This window comes from Electrona antarctica (assembly GCF_951216825.1).
Source record: "Electrona antarctica genome assembly, chromosome: 20".
NCBI lineage: Eukaryota > Metazoa > Chordata > Actinopteri > Myctophiformes > Myctophidae > Electrona > Electrona antarctica.
In genome coordinates this window covers 21757883-21782307 of record NC_136801.1, presented here as the reverse complement: position 1 = coordinate 21782307, position 24425 = coordinate 21757883, and the positions used below count along the sequence as shown (strand labels likewise).

Genomic DNA, 24425 nt, shown 5'->3' with positions numbered 1-24425 from the left:
AAGCAATTGAGTACTTTTTCCCACCACTGTCTGTTTGTGAGATATCATCCTTATTGTTCCTGACATACGAGAGCCCTTTGCCATGTGAATATCCTGCAAATAGTTCTCCCACCGTGGTAATGTTGTTAGCAGGCCAGCCGCAGCGTGGCACATTGAAGCTGTCAGCACATGACATCTGCACTGGGCTGCCATGTCAGCCCTTCCATCCATCCACTATTTGTCTTGTGAGCTACTTGAACCCTTTTAAAAGGTGTCATACATTAAATATCATCTTCATCAAAGAACTATGTCCCGGTCCGAAAATACACCTAGATACATACGCCCAGACTTTCATAACAGGCGCACACCATATAATTCTGCAGGTGCAGTTTTCTTTTTACTAAGACTAAAAAGACTGAGATTTGTAGATTTAGTCGACTAAGACTACACCGTTTCAGATGACTAAAATAGGACTAAAACTAAATGGCATGTTATTCAAAAGACTAAGACTTTGCTGTCAAAATTAACACTGCATTAAGACAAAAAAACAACAACTCACAATTGTACTTGAGTGCATGCATGCACTTAGTTATTAACACAATCTGTGTTATTAACTTAGTTATTAACACAATCTGTGTTAATACTTTCAGCGCCATTGCCGACGATTAAAGTCAATTGACGCCTAATTTTGATACTGACGCTTAACGCCAGTGCCGACGGCCTTCGGCAATTGCGCTTTTATGGCGCGTTCGATTGCTCGAGCCATAATGCTACTCACGTTAGCCGGTTAGCTAGCTGTGTTGTTAGCACAGCACTGGATCGCCCATCTTAGATCGTCGTCGCCATAATAATCCATTCTATCCATTTCTTTCAATCGCCTGTATCTCCTATTCCTTGTCCTAGATGGCATTTTGGTCAAAACAGCGTTTCTTTGACGGCACAGATATGACGATCTGGAGCTCTGCAGAGCTCCGGTCTGGCTTCAGATGGTAAACAAGGCCTGTCCGCTCCGTGTAGTTTCCTAGGTTATGACTACTGCTCATGGACCGGAAATGGCGGCTTTTCAAAATAAGAGCTCAAATTAAAAAAATGCTGGCGTGAATTAGATCCTAATTTTTCAATAAATGATAGCGGCCTAAGTGTTAATAACTAACTTCCTGGACTACAATTCCCATAATGTTTTGGTGCACTGCTCCTCCTTGTGGATAGGGGGAGGGCTGTCTTACTGAGACAACATGTAGTCCAGGAAGTAAGTGAGCCCAGTGACATCAGAGACACTGGGCTCACTGCTGAAATCTAAACTATCTAAAACCACATATTACACACATAATGACCCCCAGGAAAGTGTTCTAAATCTTCTATATGTCATCAACATATATGTTTTTGCAAAAAGGGTGAAGTGTCCCTTTAATCCATCGCGCATCGACACACAGCCTAGAATGAGGATGTGGCACAAATATGGAGGGCTATCACTTCCTGGTCGGGCCGGAACTTATTTTTTATTATTATTATTATTTATTTTTTAAATTAGTTAATAGCACAGGCAGACTCTTCACATACTAGAGCATGTCTGAAATGCTCAGTGTCAAGTGTCAGAGCTGAAATGTAAATATGAAATAAATGCTTAAACATGTAGCTAGGTGTAATGTTAGAGACCACAGAAGTGAACCTTTCAAGCCCGTTTTCTCAACTCGCTGTTTTCTGCAAGACATTACTCTATAAGCCATATCTCCAAAACTGGTGGGTCAAACTGAACAACCAACATGTCAATTTGAAGCTATGCTTCCCTGCTTTCATATGACATGAACAAAACGAAAAGAAAAAAAAGTCCCTCAGTCAAATTTGGTCACATTTTGTAGAATCGAGCTCAGGTCTAAATGTGTTAATAGCCACCACTGCACGAAAAACAAACCTAACAGATAAATGCCCACTGCCTCGGTCAGCTGAGGTCGATTTTGAAATCAACAATTATTTCCGCGCTGACATTTGTCTCGTGTGGACCTTGTGGGCCATGGTGGTTGGCACCACTCCGAGAGACACAGCCAGTGGACTCAATCAGACACACTTTGAACTGACTTCACTTAGTCAATTATGGCGGCTAGAGTGCTGCTCAAAATGTGTGGCTTTAATTGAAGGGTGCTGAAAATGCTTCGAGATAATGCGAAAATGTTTTCCCGTTGGACACGACAACCGAGGGGTGGGGGGGGGGGGCACTTTGCTTTACGGGGGCCAGTATCGAATTGCAGCCGTCCGTATAGGTGCTCTTTGAGAGCGGTTTTGAAGGAGTCAAGGGATTCACATGTCTTTTAATGGCTGTTGGTAGGGCGTTCCACATTTTAGTGGCATCGGAAACTAAACTAATTTAACCCCTTGTTTGAGCTGATTCTGGGTTGTACGTGTTATGTTGAACTCCCTCTGGTGGTGTGAGTGTGGAACTCATTGACATGTCACCGTTGATGTGTTGCTCACAACACATGAAAAGAGTACATGGTTTGGGTCAGGATATAGGCCAGGGGCTCTATTTTCGCCGGTGCCTTACCTCTTATCCCCAAACTTCTTTTCCTTTTTTGAGCGGTGCCTCCACTCCAATACGCAGCTATGTGTGTGTGTCTGTCTGTCTCTGTGTCTGTCTGTATGTCTGTATGTCCGAGCACAGAAAGCTGCAACACCTAAAGTGGCCAGTAAAGTACAGCACAGAGTGGCACAAAGTACACTACAGTACGAGCCCTGGGCCATTCCTGGGGCTCTGGATGTTCCGGGGACCCCCTGAGGACCCCCACACAGTAACTCCGTCATTTCTCGACCGTTTCGGACGCGGGCCGGCTCGCCGGAACCGAGCATCATACCCTTCACTCGGGTGACCCAGCTGGGGTGAAGGAGTAAGGACTCTCGGAACTGAAACTATGGGAGCGTTTGCTTTTTGTGTCAATGACGGAGGCGCCAGGCCACCAGGCCACCAGAGCCGACTCAGCGCCGTCCGAGTTATGTCGTGATAGGCAGAGAATAGTAAATATTAGTAGCTCCTAGTTTCCATGCCCCGACAATAGAGTTGGAAATGACACGTTCAGCAGGGGGAGTCCTTAGTCCTTGACCAGGCTATGTCTGCACCACCCTGCATGGGGGTGCATACTTAGTTTAGACTAGTCATTGGTTAGACATAATGTCTAGTATACAAATATGGCCACATTAGCCATATTCCAACGTCCTGATAACGGTTGATTTCATATATTTAATACAGTGATAACGGACGAATCCGCTGTGTGTGGTGTGTGTGTCACCTTCTCCTCCTCTCCACGCAGCATAAAGAACGTCACGCCCAAGGTGGGGCCAGAGGAGACGCACGACGCCATCCGGCGGGCGTTCGACGTGTGGCAGAACGTGACGCCGCTGCGCTTCGAGGCGGTGCCATACGGCGAGCTGGAGCGCAGCAAGAGGGACGTGGACATCACCATCATCTTCGCCTCGGGCTTCCACGGCGACAGCTCGCCGTTCGACGGCGAGGGCGGCTTCCTGGCCCACGCCTACTTCCCGGGGCCCGGCATCGGCGGGGACACGCACTTTGACTCGGACGAGCCGTGGACGCTGGGGAACCCCAACCACGACGGTGAGTAGTAGACCATGCATCCGCCGCCGCCGCCAGGGTTGAACAGTTTGGTTTTCAACCTTGTTCACATCAGTGTTGTTTTCGTCGACTATAAAACTAAGACGAAAAATGTTCGTCGACTTTTTCCACTGACGAAACCTAAATGGAAACTAAATGAAGCTACTAAGCTACTAAGCTATGATGACTAAAACTAAGACTAAATGTATTGACAATTTCGTCAGCAGATACAAACTAGACTAAAATGTTAGGAAGGGAGTTAAGGGACTAGTGGACAAGAGATCCAGTATAAGTCATTTTACACTTGGTTGTATGCTGAAAATAGCAGATATACAAGCTCCCAACGTGTCACGCTGCGACGCGTTGTGAGCTTGTAGATCTGCTATTTTCAGCAAGTGTACAAACAGTCATTACAACGGCATCAAGGCCCGCCAAAACACATTATAGTCAACTAAATCAACTCTTTCAAATCAAATATTATGACATTTAGTCGACTAAAACATTCCAGGTGACTAAAATGTGACTCAAACTAAATGAAAACTATTCAAGAGACTATGACTTAAACTAAAATAAAAATTTGCTGCCAAAATCAACACTGGTTCACATCAACGTCATCATCGTTATTTATTCGGCATGTGAGCCGCGGAACCGCCGTTTTATGAGATTTGGCCTCTCAGACCCACCAAAAAGAATATGTTGTTATCGTTCGATAAGATTTCGTCCACAATTCCATTGCTGTATTGATGTTGGTACCATGGGAGAGACGGCAGACAAACGTTAACCAAAATAACGGTTCTTCTACATTCTCTAATTGTGTAAGTAATGCAGATGTTTAACAATAATGTTAAACAATTCTTGAGTGCGTAAAATGAAACCAAATGGAGCCTTATGGGCCCATTTTGTTTAATTTTACTCAAGAATTAAAGATCTAATAAGGCTCCATTTTGGTTACCAACTCTTCCATCATTTAGCCAGGCACCACCTGGAATCCCCTCAAGGACCACTGGCGGTCCCTGGACCACTGCTTGGAGATACTGGGGTAGATACTGGGGTCATACTGTACAAATAATTGCGATCAACGATTGAATTGTGTTTTTTTGGGCACTGAACATACATAATAATGTACTAAATTAGGCCGTATGGTTCTTTATGTTTGAATAAAGCAATGGTGTTGAAAACAGTGATGGATTCTGGGACACGCAGCAGACGTTCCTCTGTGTGTTCTGCTGTGGTGTGATCTACAGCAGACAGAGGTCTGGTGTCTATTAAGTGCTGATATCTGCTGATCTTCACAGCATGACGGTGTGCTTATTGAAGCCTTTTATCCACTTAAGCCCTGTGTTAGACTTTGTTGTACAATGGTGTCGTGCGGCGAGAATATAGCCAACATGCAAGCTCATACTTGGCTCCTTTTGAGGGGGCTCCAATGCATGGCTTTTGAAGATTAAGTCATACGTTTTTTTTTAGAGCACTTGGGAGTTGGGATGTAAATCGTTGAGACAGCCATGTTCATGGATTTTAATGTTTGTTTTAGGGCACTAAATGACGACGTACTGTAAGACATCAAAATACAGTGTGATTTTTATTTTGTGAACATTTTGTCCATATAAAAACGAGACAAAGACAGAAGAAAGAATGTATTTGGGAAGCTGAGAAGAGAGACGGAGGACTGTGGGAGAGAGAGAGTAGAGCTTGAGGTGTTGGAAATAGAAATTAACACAACCATAGGGGACACAATTTGTGCCTTCAATCAATGACTCAACTCACAAGTTGTTCAAACAGCTCATATACATAATAACTAACTATACACATTGTTAACCACTTTTAAAACCTCTAGACTTGGACCGGAGCTGTCTCTGTACTTCTGTCTACACCATGTCTATCTATACAGTAAGATTGATGTTGAAAGCAATTTAGTTGTTTTTTTGTTTTGACTTACTTGACTTAATCCTCTTTACCCCGCCGAGGGGCATAGGGCGTCCACCAGAGCTCTCCATCTCACTCTCTTCTGGGCCTGCGCTTTTGCTTCCTGCCAGCTCATTCCAATGTCCTTTAGGTCCTGGAGAGTGGAACGTCTTTTTTGTTTTAGTCATTTTGAATAACATTATTTAGTTTTTGTCATATTTTAGTCATCTGAAAAGTTTTAGTTTTAGTCTAGTTTCAGTCAACTAAGATTTTAGTTGACTAAACCCACAGTTTATTTTGTCGACAAAAATGTATTTTGGCTGACCTTGATGGCATTGTAATAGCCGATCTACAAGCTCACAGCGCATCGCAGCTGGTGGATTGAAATGAGCCGCTAGTGCACGGCTTCAAACGGAAACGCTTTGCCCGTGCTGCAAGTTGAAGTCGTGCACTATATAGCGTCATTTCCATCCACCAGCTTTTTAAAAACCCGTTAGAGACACCTGTTCTAGGAGCTTTCTTGACGCCTCTTGGTGCTACTGTCTGGTCATACCCACACAGTGCTTACACAGAGTTCTTTTTCTGGGTGTCCCTTATCTTGTCCAAGTTGTCTGCTACCATTCTGAATGCAATCCAACATGCCGCAAGAGAGATTAGACACAAACTGGATTCATCTGGAAGCCAGGAAGAAATACAAGAGTGGCATGTAGTGCTTAAATCCTTTATACCCCGTTACATATTGTCCCTGGCAGAGGATTTTGTTTGCGCAATAACTTGTGAATGGATTGTTACATTTTCACAGGAAAGCATTAGAAAGCAAATGGTTAGCAATACAATAGATGTTAGTAGATGTGTGCATCGGCACTATGCTCTCAAAATTCATTACAATATTACAATACAGTACATCACAGTTTTACAAGTAAAGAAATGTGGGTGCAATTTGGTTTTGTTCTTAGTTCCCATCATGTCATTTTGGGAGATCAAGGCAGGAAAGAAGAAAGTTTGAGCACTTTTACCAACGCAAAAAAGTACAGGTGAAGGGTTTCAGATATTTACAGTACAGTAAAAGTACAGGTGAAGGGTTTCAGATATTTACAGTACAGTAAAAGTACAGGTGAAGGGTTTCAGATATTTACAGTACAGTAAAAGTACAGGTGAAGGGTTTCAGATATTTACAGTACAGTAAAAGTACAGGTTAAGGGTTTCATATATTTAGAAGCAGGTTGTTTCACAAACGACACACTCGTAGGGTGTGCTACTCGTATAGGAAGTGAGGAGGGGACGGGAGGGGAGGAGGAGACGAAGGAAAAGGAAATAGAAAGGGGGGAAAACGCACTGTCAACATTTTGCTCCGCAGCACGCGTGCGTCACTGAGGATGATGATGATGATGATGATGATGATGATGATGATGAGTGGGGCAACCTTTACCAAAACTGTTACTTTTCCGTGATAACAAGAAAAAAAGATGTTCCAAAGGATCCAAGAGTTATTATTTAGTCACAAGCTCTTCATTAGTTCCATATTTATAAAACCCACAGACAAACTTCACCATGCACTTTCACACACACACACACACACACACACACACACACACACACACACACACACACACACACACACACACACACACACACACACACACACACACACACACACACACACACACACACAGACGCACAGCACATGCACACGCACACACGCACACGCACACACACACACACACACACAAAATAGCAGATCTACACTCACAACACGTCGCGGTGCAATCTTGTAGGCTATTTTTTTTGCGACACTGTAGTGGTAATGATGCATTCATTTACAAAAAGTTGAAATATGGAGATACTATGCGCTGTATCTGCTGCCCATACAAAGTGCAGTGGCCTTCAATTCAAGCCAGCATGAAAAAGCCAATATTCTGCTTCTGCATAGGCTAATCTTGACCCTACAAATCGTAACGGAGAGACACAGACACAGCCAAAACTCAGTCAGGGGTTTTTCCCCCCAGTACACTGCGTTCTAGACGGGGCCTTGATATACTGTGGACGAGACCAACCGCCTTAACAGTCATGACGGCCTTGGCTGGCCGCCAACTCTGCCGAGAAATCCCCACAAGATGAATATTTCATTGTGTTTGTTAATTTGCATTTGGACCAAAACTGTCATCTGATTCCTGAGTCGGAAATACAGTAATTAACTGTGACTTCTTCGGGCCAGATGCAGGGATTTAAAACCCATTGAGACCTGAGACCAGATTCTACAAAATGTGTCTTCTATGTCAGTGAGTCTCAAACTTTTTCATGTCAAGGACCCCAGGAATTATATGTATTTGGCCGCCGACCACCCCATCTGAAAATATGTTGTTCCAGGGACCCCCCAGCAGCAAAGATTCTCCAGTCTCAATCTCATCAGCACAGCAGATTATTGTCTCCACCAGGCCGAAGGCATGGGGAGAGAGTATGTTTTGCGCGCGCGCGTGCGTGCGTGCGTGCGTGCGTGCGTGCGTGCGTGCGTGCGTGCGTGCGTGCGTGCGTGCACACTCCCTGGATGCCAACGATGAACCTCCAGAACGGCCTGTTAACACATTTTTTGATAGTACTCCTCCAGATTCTGTCAAAAAAACCCGCAAATCGTTACACAGTATCTCTATAGTCATGTGTTCAAGAAGGATATGTCCGATATTTCATATTCCATCCTAATTGGCTCACATTGGCTTTCAAAGTTTGCAGGATTGGTCCCGTTTTGAACAAAAAGCCTCAAATCATAAACGCAGTGTGCAATTTATGTGAAATCTTTCACAGACTTTCCTGCTAGGCTGAGGAATATGTCCCACCCTTTTCACATTGGCCTGTTATAGCGCCAGCAACAGGTGGATTTTTGCAAAACACATTTTTGGAACAAATTGCCTCAAGTCATCCAATTGCCATCAAAGGCGTAAGAAGAATTGCCACCCTTTTCACATTGGCCTATTATAGCGCCACCGGGAGGCCACAACCTCACCTGCCCTGGTGGAGACCTGTGCCCCGAGGGGCACTTTATCTAGTTTGATTTATGTGTTCCATAATGCTCGTTTAAGCACGGCTAGATGGCTACTTCAACCAATCAGATTGCTTCCTCAAAACTACTTTTGTGGTATGAAGCTCTTGTTAATACGTTTCATTAGTTCAATATGAATAAAACCAACAGATACACTTACCACTTTCAACTTAAAATGTTTTCAAAAATAGCTCATCTACAGCTAAGGTCTCAACGTGTCACGTGTGTGATGCGCTGTTAAATGGTAAAGGTGCATTTATATAGGCCTATAGCTCCTTTTATCCAAGGCGCTTTACAGAGATTGATCATTACATTCACCTACACACACCGATGCCGGAGGAAACCATGCAATTAAGGCACCAACCTGCACATTGGGAGCAATTTGGGGTTCAGAGTCACTTCGACACTAACTCTGGGGGAGCCCGGGTTCGAACCGGTCACTCTACCACTGAGCCCCACCGCCGGCGCCGCCCCATTGCATTGTGTGCACGCGTGCGTTCACATGGATAATTACTCTGGGGAGAGTCGAGTCGTTTGCTAAGGATTATGGGTAAGATGCTATGTGAGCATCTGACTGATCAACGGGGGGTAGCGTGTGTGTGTGTGTGTGTGTGTGTGTGTGTGTGTGTGTGTGTGTGTGTGTGTGGGCGGATGCGACTGTTGCCTCCCACGTGGAAGTTGATGCATGGCCGGTGGGTGGCCGTCTATTTCTAGCAGCAACCAACCTGGTGGGCAGAGGCAGAGAGACATATACTGTAGTGTGCTCTCTCTCTCTCTCTCTCTCTCTCTCTCTCTCTCTCTCTCTCTCTCTCTCTCTCTCCTGTACTTATAGTCAACTGTCCTTACACAAGACATAGAGGTCTCTCATTCACCTCGTTCTCATGTTGGAAACCGTTTTCCCCCCACACTTTTAGAGCATATTGCGTGATCCCAATCGAGGAGATACAATTTATTTAACAATAAATACCAAACAAATGAAGAAAAAAAAAGTGCCAATGAAAACGCACCACGCAAATTCATCAGCAAACCCTCATGAATACATATGAATCGTGAGTTAATTTGTCTGTGTGGTTGCCATCGCTCACACACCTGTCATCTTCATCTGAATGAACATGACGGCCGGAGTGTGCATTACTCATTTTACATTTTAATACACCATAGTACACTAAAATATGTATTTGAAAACATTTCAGGTGAGAAATAAGCAATGCATTACATGAATACTATACACTTACAAGCAATTACTGTACACAAGCACATGACGTGGAAACTTTTCAACTGAAAACGTAACTAAATGGCAATTCTAAAGGGTACTGTAGTACCACAGTCTCGAAAGGAGACGGAATTGTGACGTCATCCGTGATATTTGTCATACCAAATCACCAACTGGAGAACGATTACAGAGAAGAAAGGACGCCTCATCTGTCTCTCTCACAACGTGGGAACGGGAGCCTAAAAATAGACCATGATCTTCTTTCCTATTCTCACTTCATCTTTCTTCTCCCTTCCTTTCCTTCTCCTTTCTCTGTGAACCTAAACCAAACAAAGTGGACCAGTGTCTGGGGATGTGGACTTCATTGTCAGGTCCATATCCTTGACCTGATGAGGACAACATATCAACCAGAATGATACTGTATAACAGTGCCGGGGCGATATGACTTCAAATCAATATCACCATTATTTCAAAACTGTTGCCTCGATTTACGATCAATGAGCGATTATAATTTGTTTTTGAGTGGTGCAACCACTCCCTTACGGAGCTATGTGTGTGGGTGGCTGGGTGGGTGCCTGGGTCTGAGCACGAAAACAGAATGGTTGTTTTTCACCACCTGTGCGCAACCTAACAAACACACACACATATTAACTGTATACTGTATATGATGATTGCGGGTGTGCCAGTACAGTACAGTGACAGTACAGTACAGGACAGTAGAGGGTACAGTAGAGGAACCCCCACACGGTAACTCTGTCATTTCTCAACCGTTTTGGATGCGAGGCGGCTCACCGGAACCTGGCCGGCACCCTGGGTGCGTTCCTGTGGTTCTGGAACTTCCGGGGACCACCCCCGGGGACCCCCACACGGAGTTGCACCACTCACTTCACACGGGTGTGATTTTTAAATAGCAGACAGACCAACAAGCACAATGGCTATTTGTACTATTTTGTACTCCACCATTGTACAATGCAGTAAAATACAAGGTTAAGAGATTAATCAGACTAACAATTGAATAGTCCATTATTTAAAATGAATCCATTCATTGATATAAGAGAGAGAAAGGGAAAATATCCATCCATGGATTACCCTACAGTGCGTGTGGCTTTCCGGCGTCAGTTGGTAGAGCTCTCTCCTTAGTTTGAACCATGCCATGGGTTCGATTCCAGGCACCGCCAACTCAGAATAGTAGCACGTCTTGGGTGCGGCAAGTTGTGTGGTATACATGTAAGTACTGGGAGCTGATGCTAGGTGTGGCGCTCCAATTTAGCAATCCAGCTCCCGGGGGTGTAGTGCAGTTTTAGGTGATAAGGTGACCACCAACAACTACAACATGACGTCACACACCGCGGTGGTAAGCGGCTCACCGCTCACCCGGACACATCTATCTGTATTTACTAAAACTACAACATGACGTCACACACCGCAGTGGTGAGCGGCTCACCGGCTCACCCGGACACATCTATCTGTATTTACTAAAACTACAACATGACGTTGCACACCGCGGTGGTGAGCGGCTCACTGCTCACCCGGACACATCTCTCTGTATTTACTAACCGGTGGTCACCTAAACCTGGAGTATGAATAGGCCTTAACAGGGATAGACTCCCGCATTCTGGGCTGATACCGACAATAAGCCTCTCCAACCTACTTACTTACATAAGCAAGATTAAGTTTTTGGTTTTAGATATCGGTTTTGATATATTTTCCAGTTACTGTAATAAAGGTATTTTGCTGTGTCATTATGGTGAGTCAAACCAACACACATAGTCCATCCATCAGGGCCAGAGATGGTTCACTTCTCACTCCCCAAAATAATTCCTCTCGCTCATTACAAAAAAAACAAGATAACCTAGAGGTGGCATTCTTTCAGGGGATATGCTAACGTGTCTCAGCGTTTGTTTTGTTTTGGCCTTGTCAGTCTCGCGGGTGGATACATCTTGAGGACAGAGAAACACAGGCAGACAAGCACATACTGTAGGACAGACAGACATGCAGACTACAGTAGTATTATTCTTTGCTTCACGACTGAACTGTAACACACAGTGCTTCATCCAGCTCCCGCCCTGTAATGAGTCCATGTCTGCTTCTACTACCTGTTGAGTATGTGTTTGGCTCACTAGCTATAGTTCTCCCTGGAGCCCCGTAGAGTGGAGTCCTTGTTTTGGCTGTCTGTGGCTGTTTTTGCAGATAGCTGGCAATATGATGAAAAATATGCTTTCTCACAGCGGTGGTAGATTTGTAAAAGTAAAAATGGTGGTCTTTCATCGTGCCAGATGAGACGGACACACGTTAACGAGGCATTGTGAGTTTGTAGATTTGCGGGTACAACTACAGACAGTGGACAAGGACCGACTTATTTTCTTTTACTATATCCGGTATATGATTTTCAACACAGTTTTAGGAACGGAAGCTGGAAGATTGTCTCCAGTATCTACTTCTTGACAGAATAGACAGAATAGACGAGAAATAATAGGGGTGATCTGAGCACTACAAAAAGGGAGGAGAGGGCGGATGTAAAATCAGGGTACTTTATTAAAGTTAAAAAGCCAACATGTTTTCACTCCTTAGAGTCTTCATCAGGGCATGAAAGACAGACACGTGTGAGTTTGGCCAGGGGTGGATGTTAGACTTGCGAGCCAGACTGTTTTCAAATGTGACCAAATTTGACTGAGAGCCTGCCATCGCGCAACCTCCAGCTTTTCACCAGAGGAGAAAAATGATTTATTTTCATTTTTATCCAAAATGAGTTAATAACACAGGCAGACTCTTCACACACTAGAGCATGTCTGAAATAAGTTTTTGGAGACATTACTCCATATCTCCAAAACGGGTGGGTCAAACTGAACAACCAATATGTCAATTTGAAATATGATTCCCTGCTTTCATATGACATGACAAAACGAAAATTCTAAAAAATCCAATGGCAGTCCCTCAATCAAATTTGGCCACAAATGCTTCCGTCAGGATCACGGAAGCACTGAAAACAGGGGTAAACTGGATGTCCCGCCTCCTTCCCTCTTCTGTCTCATCTTTGCAGTCATACATTTGGCATACTGTAAATCTCAAATAATTTGAAGCATAATTATATAGCTCGGTGCTAAGCAGACTTTATTTATTTAACGGAAATGGCGATCAAATGACAGCTTACTTCTTCAGATTTTGGAGGTATATAGCATATACAGTATATAGCATTCGAAGAAATAGTGGAATTGTTGTCTGAGCATCGCAAGACTGGGTGGATGATAACTACCCAGATAATATGTTGTCTTGTGGCTCAGAGTTGGAACACAACTTATTGTTTGTGTGTGGAATTGGATTAAATATTCCACAAATCAAAAATGGCTTAAAGAGTTATCACCACAAGAGCTGATGGTATGGTATGGAATGTGGGAAGCAACAGCCTGGTTAGAATGTCTCTATTTTACTTTACCAATCAGAATGGTTGTCCGCAACCACCTGTAAAATTATACTGCAGGGTGCTATGTTGCATAGCTGTCAGCGCAGACATCTGCTGCATGGGAAGGACTTTATTGAATGCATGCCAGGAATACCAGTCACCCTAGGCTGCGTGCGTGCGTGCGTGCGTGCGTGCGTGCGTGCGTGTGTGCGTGCGTGCGTGAGTGCATGCACGATTGCACGTGCACTGTTATATCTTTGAGGTCCAAATGTTCCCGCAAGTATAGATGTGAGAAACAGACATTGTGAAAAACATTTTTCTGGTCCTCACAAGAAAAAAAAAGTTGTATAGTTAGAAGAAACATGTTTATGTTTAGGAAGATAAGGGACACCCAGAAAAAGAACATGCGTATGCACAGTGTGGGTATGACCAGACAGTAGCACCAAGAGGCGCCAAGAAAGCTCCTAGAACAGGTGTCTCTTCCGGGTTGGGGTTAGAATGTGTTGCAACATGTTAGGTTCTGGGGTTGCAGGTAGAATTTTCCCCATTTTCCACTTAGTTGGGTGGCGATGTCACAGAATATTAGCCTACTATTCTGCTTTTTTCATCCGCTTTCAATGCTGTCCTAAAATGCTGATGTCCTCACAAATATAGCATAGAAACCTGTGTGTGCTTGTGTGTGTGCTTGTGTGCGTGCGTGCAACCACAAGCTGCAACCAGGGGCGGGGGGGTGCATTAAGCCGAATGCGAACAAAAGATAAAGCCTGGGTACAGAGGCTAGTGTGCGTGACAGGAATAGTGTAATGGTGGTTCTGGTGTTATAACGACTAAAAATAAATAACTAATACATTATTTCAAAAATATCACTTCAATCTGTGTCATATCCATGTGCCAGAGAATGATGCGGTTACAGAAAGGCAGCAGTGTTCAAATGCCCTAATGGTTAGTCCCCTAATAGTTGGCTTTCTGGTGTAAAGCTCATCGTCGCACGTCATCATACCAAGCCTAATGTTCTCACGGAAGACAGTTGACTGGCCCTTAGTACCACAGACGAAAAACAGTCTAAGTCCAAATTTCATTCTGACCCCTCCACGAAAAGGCCTCGTTGTCCTCAACCCTTATCTATCATTTATACATTATGGATCAATAGTGTGGACTTGGACTGTTATTCGTCTGTGGCATTCATTATTATACTCGCTGCTATATTATTATTATATCAACATAATGTTATATCATTGACCTAAATGGCTTTATATCAACAATCATAGTATGATTTAAAAAAAAGGTTTTCAGAAATTACTTTGGACATGTGGAAAACTTTAGTTAAACATGCAGAGTGACATTACTTTACCTGGGTATAACATCATCTTCTGATACTTGAATGTTTTGACATGAAATAATGCTGTACCGTCACCGTGTAGTGTTTCGTTTCATTAGCCCGCAGAGCACACATGAACGGTACAGATACCAAGGATTGGACAGTGATGTCACTCTTATGCTACGCAACACGGAAGTAACACGGACTCGAAGCCATTTATAAATCACAGTCACTGACGCGTCCGCTGACGAATCCTTTGGTATTTTCATTCGAACGGACAGAGTCAACTTTTCACCACTGTTTGGAAAATCCTCGGGAAACAGTTTCCAGGAATTAGATTTTGGGCAGGCAAGATGTGTCGTCGTCGTCCCCACACAATCAGAAGCACAGTGAGCACTAAAGGTTTTCAAAGAGACGAGTAGGATACAAATGTTGCATTCCAATGGGTGATTGAGGGTCGCGCTCTACGTGCAACGGCCAATCCGCTGGTGTTTGTCCTCTGTTTTTTCTCAGTCGTGTTTTCAAATGAATCTTTATTCTTTATACCAGGGGTTCTCAACGTTTTTGGCCGGGGACCCCCGGAAATGCTTTGGCAATGTCTCGGGACCCCCGCCCCGCCCCCTCCCAACCCCCAATATAAATTGACTGCTACAATAACCTTAAACCATTTTGGGCGGGAACCCCTTTTGGTGTTTTAAGCATTGTTATAATTTAGCTATTGAAAAATAGCAGATCTACAAGCTCATTGCGCGCCACCGAGTGGCGCGCTACGAGCTTGTAGGTCTGCTATTTTTGAAAAATCGTGAAAAATAAAATCTTTTTTTTTTTTTTTTTTTGAAAATAATTTGGGGACCCCCTAAAATAATTTGGCGACCCCCCGAGGGGTCGCGACCCACGGGTTGAGAACCCCTGCTTTATACGACGGGAGAACTTGGGATTCCCTTGTCGCGCACCAGTGGCACATGTCCCACGGACCGGTGGTTGGGAACCTCTGGTTTAACCCATTTAGACCTGAAGTCAGATTCAAAAAATGTCTTCTAAATACTAAACGACAACGTTTTCTGAAAAACCTAGGTTTCTACAGTATGTCAGTGGTGCTCAACCTTTTTCATGTCAAGGACCCACATAATTATCTGTATTTGGCCGCGGACCCCCATCTGAAAATATGTTGTTCCAGGGAACCCCCAGAAGCAAAGATTTGAGTTAAAAACGTTCGCTGTGAAAGAATATAGTATATTCAAAGATTTGCGCCACAATTTCACGATTTTTCAATTTTTACAAGCTCGTAGCGCAGCACCGTGCCGCGCTGTGAGCTTGTAGATCTGCTATTTTTCAATAGCTAAAGTATGAGTATGACATAATCCTTAAAATACCAAAAGGGGTTCCCGTCCAGAATGGGTAACAAAATGATAGGCAATATTAGGCCTATGATCAAATTTGACATCATATTACCCTGTCCCGTCCCACACAAGCAATGCTTCTGTCCCAAATTAACGTTTGGTTCTGGTCACCCTATGATGGGTAGGCCATTTGATGACTGCCCTACCGCCCGCTTTGAATGTTAGCAACCGATTATCACCAATATAACTGACCACCAATAATATGGACATTTCCTACATATTGCCTACCGCGAGTAGGTGACTAGGAAACGACTAGGTAACGACCTTACAGGTGTATGCAAAGGCCCATGAGCTTATGTAACTTATAGATAGCATTTTATGTAGACATAGATAGCATTTTATGTGGACTTATAGCATTTTATGTAGACATAGCACTAAAAAGTATACATGCATAGTTTCATTATATAGATATTCCACTGTTACGTTCTTAGCTTACGTATGATTCATGGTAACTACTTTTTTATGTATGTGATGTATTGCCATGCTTTTTGTTAATGCTTAATGTAAATCGCTCTGGATTAAGAGCATCTGCTAAATGCCTAAATTGTAACAACGTCAATATGTAGTAAATGTCCATACTGGCTCCATTGCATGGTCTTGATAAGGGCTGATGACGGAGATTACATCATCTGATAACATCCCAAACCGCTACCCCTATACTCTCTTTCCCGGTATCTCTTCACATCTGAACAATGAGGTTTTAGGTTGAAAAGTGAACTCTGAAACCAATGGTTCCCATCCAACCATTTCTGGGTCAAGCTCCCTAAAGAGCCCACGGTGGCACGGCCCAACCCGTTCCACCACTTAACACAACAGGAGGTAGGCTGCCGTGTTAAGCCATACTGGGAGGGAACCCCTTGTGGTGTTTTAAGCATTATGTTATACGAGCTTGTAGATCTGCAATTTTTGCAGATCTGCTTGTAGATCTGCTATTCTTTGTAAAAATCGTGAAAATGTGGCGCAAATCTTTGAATATATATTCTTTCAGAGCGAACGTTTTTAACTCAAATATTTGCTTCTTGGGGGGGGGGGGGGGGGGGGTTTAAACTAAAGGCTAAGGTGATACAGCTGTGTTCCAGGTCTTAATTAAACAGCCATTTAAGCTAAGCTGCCTGTGAGATAATGGTCAGATGGACGATATGGGGTTAGGGGAGGACATGATGGGGAGTGGAAGATGGGGGGAGCACGATAAAACATTGACTAGAAAGAGAACGGGTTGAAGTGAATCCAGGACAGAGAGAAAGAGAGACAGAGAGAACCAGACAACAAAGAAAGACAGCACAAGTGTGAGAGAGGTTATGTAAGGACTTATAGTCAAAGAGAGAGTGTGAGTGAGAGAGAGAGAGAGTCTTAATGTCTGTCAATAAGGGTTTAGGCCGTCTACAAATCTCACAGCTGGACGCAGCACGCTCGATCCGACCCACTTTCTGTACAGCCTACATTACCGAAGTTCTGAGGCTAGGCTTTATATGTGCGTGCGCATACGTGCGTGTGCATGTGTGCGTGTCAGTGTGTCCGGATGGGGCTGTATCATACGCTTCGCACGCATGTGTGACTAATCAAACGCGGTGAGGTAAATATAAAAGAGCGCAGGGGGCAAAAGTTTGCCCTCGATATTTCCTGCTAAATTTATCACACATCTTTCTGGTTCAGGTTAAGTCTGTAATTAAACTACATGTTGAGGTTTTTTTTTTATAGCTCTGCTAGTGAGAGCACATGTAGGGCCCTAAGGATATGTTCACACACAACACCTTTTCTTTTCTCCCCCCCACTACTACCAGCGCCTTTTTAAAATATTTATTGGGGGTCTTTTCTGCCTTTATTCATAGTAGTGGAGCAGCCTGGGAAGCATTCCTTTTCGGGTTTATGATCCGGCCGGGAGCGGATGGTGACTTACGTCATGTTGTAGTCACTGGTTTGTTGTCATCAGGCAGGAAACCACAAACCGGAATTACCAGAAGTACCCACTTTTTTTACTTGTAAAACTATGATGTGACAATACAGATGATTCTGATTCCGATTGGGCATCGCTAGTCAGCCACTACAACAGGTTATTTTCTTATTGGGCATCGCTAGTCAGCCACTACAACAGGTTCTTTTCTTTTTCTCCCATTTCCTGAAAAGAAGAATTATCTGTATTTGGCCGCGGACCCCCATCTGAAAATATGTTGTTCCAAGGACGCCCCCGGAAGCAACGATTTGAGCAAAAACGTTCGCTCTGAAAGAATATATATTCAAAGATTTGCACTACATTTTCACGATTTTTCAAAAATAGATTTACAAGGTCTGCTATGCTATGAGCTTGTAGATCTGCTATTTTTCAATAGCTGAAGTATAACGTTACGCTTAAAACATCAAAAGGGGTTCCCGCCCAAAATGGGTTAAACTTGGCCACCAGACACTCCTAAAAACACACCACTTTGGAAGCGTAAATGAGTCTCTCTGGTCTCTTTGATGGCAGACGGATGGAAGTCATCACACTAGAAAGAGTGCGCACGCACGCAGCCACCAGCGTGGCTCGCACACGCTGCGTGGGAAGTCATGTGATCAGTGAGTCAGCTGGGGATTGTGTGACGGCATTGCATGCATAATGACATGGTTCCACAGAGGTGTGATTTGCAACGACAGTAATTTATTATTAATATTATATTAAAGGAAGGCAGAGAGAGAGAGAGAGAGAGAGAGACAGAGATAGAGAGAAAGAGAGAGACAGACAGACAGACAGACAGACAGACAGACAGACAGACAGACAGACAGACAGACAGACAGACAGACAGACAGACAGGAGCGGTGAATCACCACATTCAGAGACAGATGCTTCCTCTTCCTCTGAACAGTGCCAACAACAACAAGGATGTGTGTGTGTGTGTGTGTGTGTGTGTGTGTGTGTGCACATTATCGCTGCCGGATGGACACACCCCCTGTATGTCCAAAACTGTTACTTTGTCATAAAAAGGGATAAAATAGAGAAAATAGTCAGACTACAAGCACACACGATGTTGCACGTTGTAGAGCTTGCCTTGTAGATTTGACAATTTTCTTATGATTAATATTTGTATTATTTTTCAATCACAGGGTACAGAAAAAAATCAATCAATCAGAAACAAATTAATTAAAGCAGAAAAAAGGAAAATGCAAAAGTGAACAATAAAGGAAAAAGAAAACAAAAAAACATACATACATAAAACGAATGAAAAAGAAAATAATAATAACAGAAATAACTAGAAAAAGTCTCCACCAGGGCAGGGCAGGTTGTGGCCTCCTGGTGGCGCTATAATAGGCCAATGTGAAAAGGGTGCCATTTCTTCATACGCCTTTGATGGCAATTGGATGATTTGAGGCATTTTGTTCCAAAAATGTGTTTTGCAAAAATCAACCTGTTGGTGGCGCTATAACAGGCCAATGTGAAAAGGGTGGGATATATTCCTCAGCCTAGTAAGAAAATGTGTGAAAGATTTCACGTAAATTGCACGCTGCGTTCATGATTTGAGGCTTTTGTTCAAAACGGGGCAATCTTGCAAACTGTGAAAGCCAATTATAGCCAATTAGGATGGAATATGAAATATCGGACAGATCCGACTTGCGCACATGAGCATAGAGCAGTGATGTAAATAGGTTTTCAATGTAATGAGTCCCGGGATGCACAGGTGGTCATTCTAATGAGTCCCAAAAAATTCTAATGAGTCCCAAAAAAAATCACACCTGTGTGAAGTGAGGGGATGCAACTCCGTGTGGGGGTTCGCGGGGGATGTTCCAGACCCCCAGGAACACGCCCAGGGGGCCGGGCCGGTTCTGGCGTGCCGCGTCGCGTCCGAAACGGTTGAGAATGACAGAGTTACCGTGTGTGGCGGCCCCTCTACTGTACTGTAATGTACTGGCACCCCCGAAAGCATACAGTTAATACGTGCGTGCGTGTTTGTGTGTGCATTAGGTTGCGCACAGATGGTGAAAAACAACCATGCTGTTTTCGTGCTCATACCCAGACACCCAGACACCCAGCCACCGCCCACACACATAGCTCCGTAAGGGAGTGGTTGCAAAAATAATAATAATAAAACATTTTTTATTTTATTTTATAAAACAAAAATATATAAACATATCAAATAGGCCTATACAGTATATTTTTAATGTAGGCTAGTAGTATTAGCAAGCACAACTCAGTAAGAAATACTAATAGTGGGCAACAGTGGATTTAACATAGCTTAAACCAACCAAAAGTTGTTTGCAGTTGCAATTATTATACTTAATCAAAATATCCGCGTGTGTTACACAATGTGTGTTTCCCATTGAATCGGGTCTGCTTGTCACGCTAAAAAAAAAATGTTCCCCTAAATATTTCTGTCGGAGGCAGCGCCGTTTAGTTGAGAGAGTTGCGACATCTCCATTCACTGCTTATTCGTGGGGCTGCATGCGTCACTGATCACTCCATTGTCGTCACTCTCCGTCTCTAAACGGCTCTAGTCTTAGAGGCTGCCTGAGCGCAGAGTCTCAGAGCCAACATGGCGGCGCACATCGCGCTGTGTTGACAATGTTGTTACAGACTAGTGGTTCTACAAGAACGATTCCTACGTGGATTTTATGTTTTATAACATAGGATGAGGTCGGATGCGGGCATGCAAAATGATCGTGTCCGTAGATTATTGTTTTACCGCATTTTTCCCCCCACGATTTCTTTTTTTCCCCACGTGGATTATTATTACTGTGTATGCTGACTGAGTACAGCAGTGCATCCCGTGGATGCAGAGGTTGAGCGGAGTTAGCGTCCCAAAACTATAAAGTGCGTTTTGGGACGCAAAACGCACCCTATTTACATCACTGATAGAGATACTGTGTAACGATTTGTGAGATTTTTGGACAGAATCTGGAGGAGTAATATCCAAAAATGTGTTTTACAAAAGTCGGCCTCCTGGTGGCGCTATAAAAGGCAGATGCGGAAAATGCAGGTCAAAGGTTTGTCCTTGGCCTCTAGGGAGTGTGCATGCAACGTTTCACGCAGATCGGTGCAGTTTTAGGTAAAACATGTGAAAAGCTGCCTCATGGTGGCGCTATAACAGGCCGTTCTGGAAAATGTGGGGCAGAGGTTCATCGTTGGCATCCAGGGAGTGTGTGTGCAAAGTTTGGCATCGACCGGGTTAACGGTGCCGGAGATTAGCTGTACACAGACGGACGGAAGGAAGGACGGACGGACGGACACACACACACACGGACGGACGGACACACACACACACGGACGGAGTGCAAAACATACTCTCTCACCATGCCTTCGGCCTGGTGGAGACAATAAGGCGATGGAAATTCAAGTACAGTTCATATAATAGTCTGCTCAGTTTACAATTAGACAGTGCCTCCAGTGTGTGCCTCCCACTTATCCCATTTCACTAGTTGTCTACTTTGTTAAGAAGTCTGAAAGACAGTTTTTCCAACGCTGACACTTGACCAAGTTGACTAAACCAAACATTCACAGATGTGAATAATACATAATACGTTTACGACCCAGCATTAAAGGTATATTCAGTGATTTCACTTAATTCAAATATCACTTTTTTTTTTTTTTTGTTGTGATAATCCTCCCTACTATAGAGTGTGCTGGCCATATAAGGAGTTCCTCCCTGTCCCCAGTGCACCCCTGGGGGTCAAAAAACCTTAGGTTTCGTTTTTGGCTAGGTGGCCCAACCTTCATCCAATCAGGATGCAGTCCCAGAGCATGTGCATGAGAGTGCCCTCCTCCTCCTGGCACTTCCAGCATGTGGAGCATGAGTTCAGAATATCAGCCCTCGGAGGAGTAGAAGGTAGATTTGACAATTTTCAATAAACAAACGTTGAAATTTGGAGATACAAGGTATCTGCCTGACAGCGACAATGTGCGCGCCACAATTCAGTGGCCTTGTGGTTAGAGGTCAGTCAGGCCAGCTAGGTTCAATCCCCGGCCAGTGACAATTTACATCGCATTTACATTTGAATTGTGACGCAAACAGTAGAGGCTGCTAAAAAAAAAGAAAAATACACTTTGTGAGATAATTGATAAAAAAAATACATTTTCAGTCATTTTCTATTGTATTGAAAAGAGAGAGGGAGTGTCTGGAAGTCACATCATGAGTGATGTGACAATAAAGCTCATTCTGATTGTGATTCTGATTGTGATTCAGAATGTGATTGTGATTGTGATTCGTGTCTGCAGGCAACGACTTGTTCCTGGTAGCGGTCCATGAGCTGGGCCACGCCCTGGGCCTGGAGCACTCCAACGACCCCACGGCCATCATGGCGCCCTTCTACCAGTACATGGACACGGAGAACTTCAAGCTGCCCCTAGACGACCTCATGGGCATCCAGAACATCTATGGTAAGTACCTTCTACCAGAACATGGACACAGATAATTTCAAGCTGGCCTCTGGACTATGGTAAGAAGTTCAAGCGGGCCTCTGGACCACCTCATGGGCATCCAGAACATCTATGGGCAGTGGTGGAATGGCATTTGCATTTGTACTATATTTGAGTATTTCCAATTTCCAATACTTTTACTTCTACTCCACTACATATCAGAGGCAAATATTGTACCTTTACTCCATTACATGTATTTGAAAACTTTATAGTGACTATGGTTACTTCGATTGTTACTGCAAAGCATACATTTACCACTTATACAGCCCTATGTCCATTGGAAAACAGCAGATCTACAAGCTCATAATGTGTTGCAATGTGACACATTGTGAGCTTGAAGATCTACTGTTTAAAAAAATATATATACATTTGAGAACTTGAAATGAGACATTCTGCATAAGACGTACTTTCTACTTATGGTACTTAAAGTACATTTGAATGCCAATACTTTTATACTTTTACTTTTACTTAAGTAAAACAATTGAGTTATTTTTCCACCACTGCTCATGGGCACCCAGAACATCTCTGGTGTTTGGTCCGACGTATACCAACAGTCCTACAGTCATGAGTCCGACACCCTACACAAAACCCTAAACATAACCTCACAGGAACCCACGGGTTCGCTTTAACGTGCTGCGTGTGTCGGGAGCCACAGGTTAGTTTTAAGGTGCTGCGCGTGTCGGGAGACACAGGTTAGTTTTAACGTGCTGCGCGTGTCGGGAGCCACAGGTTAGTTTTAACGTGCTGCGCGTGTCGGGAGCCACAGGTTAGTTTTAACGTGCTGCGCATGTCGGGAGCCACAGGTTAGTTTTAACGTGCTGCGCGTGTCCGGAGCCACAGGTTAGTTTTAACGTGCTGCGCGTGTCGGGAGCCACAGGTTAGTTTTAACGTGCTGCGCGTGTCGGGAGCCACAGGTTAGTTTTAACGTGCTGCGCGTGTCGGGAGCCACAGGTTAGTTTTAACGCGCTGCGCGTGTCGGGAACCACAGGTTAGTTTTAACGCGCTGCGCGTGTCGGGAGCCACAGGTTAGTTTTAACGCGCTGCGCGTGTCGGGAACCACAGGTTAGTTTTAACGCGCTGCGCGTGTCGGGAGCCACAGGTTAGTTTTAACGTGCTGCGCGTGTCGGGAGCCACAGGTTAGTTTTAACGTGCTGCGCGTGTCGGGAGCCACAGGTTAGTTTTAGCGTGCTGCGCGTGTCGGGAACCACAGGTTAGTTTTAACGCGCTGCGCGTGTCGGGAGCCACAGGTTAGTTTTAACTGGCCATTGGTTAGTTGTAACCGGCAGTGCTTGTCGAGAGCAACGGTGTTGTCAGACTAATGTCTATCGGACTGTTAGTATGTCTAACAAACGTATGCACCCCCAGAACGTTTTGGTACTGTAAAGCAGTGGTGGAAAGTATAACTAAGTACATTAAGTACATTTTACTCGTGTACCGTACTTGAGTACGATTTTGAGGTATCCGTACTTTTACTTTACTTGAGTATTTCCAATTTTCAGTACTTTTACGTTTACTCCACTACATCTTGGATCCAAATATTGTCCCAAATATTGTCCTTTTTTCTCCACTATATGTGTTTATTTGCGATACGATGCATTGTGAGCGTGACGATCTGCTATTTTCAAATGATTTTCATGCATTTGAAAACTTGAAATGGGACATTCTGCATAATGAGTACTTTCTACGTTTGGTACTGTACATTAAGTCAATTTTGTAGTACATCAGTAGACGTGAAGAAGGTGGAGGACTTTAAGTACTTAGGGTCAACATTTCAGAGAGATGGAGAGTGTGGAAAAGAGGTGAAGAAACGAGTGCAAGCACGTTGGAATGGGTGGAGAAAAGTGTCAGGTGGTGAGACCAGCTATGGTGTATGGTTTAGAGACAGACAGCTATGTTGTATGGTTTAGAGACAGACAGATGTTGTATGCCTGGTTTAGAGACAGACAGCTATGGTGTATGGTTTAGAGACAGACAGATGTTGTATGCCTGGTTTAGAGACAGACAGCTATGTTGTATGGTTTAGAGACAGACAGCTATGTTGTATGGTTTAGAGACAGACAGCTAAGTTGTATGGTTTAGAGACAGACAGCTAAGTTGTATGGTTTAGAGACAGACAGCTATGTTGTATGGTTTAGAGACAGACAGCTAAGTTGTATGGTTTAGAGACAGACAGCTATGTTGTATGGTTTAGAGACA

General features: G+C 43.9%; 1 protein-coding gene across 1 annotated transcript in view; it reads left to right on the top strand.

The window, feature by feature from the left end:
• The window catches only part of LOC306912669 (matrix metalloproteinase-16-like), a 90543-nt gene that overhangs the window by 46876 nt on the left and 19242 nt on the right, over window positions 1-24425 (top strand). Inside the window, exons 4-5 of the mRNA XM_079489059.1 lie at window positions 3279-3583; window positions 22029-22190. Of these exons, the coding sequence (XP_079345185.1) occupies window positions 3279-3583; window positions 22029-22190 (467 nt within the window). The remainder of the gene's footprint in view (window positions 1-3278; window positions 3584-22028; window positions 22191-24425) is intronic.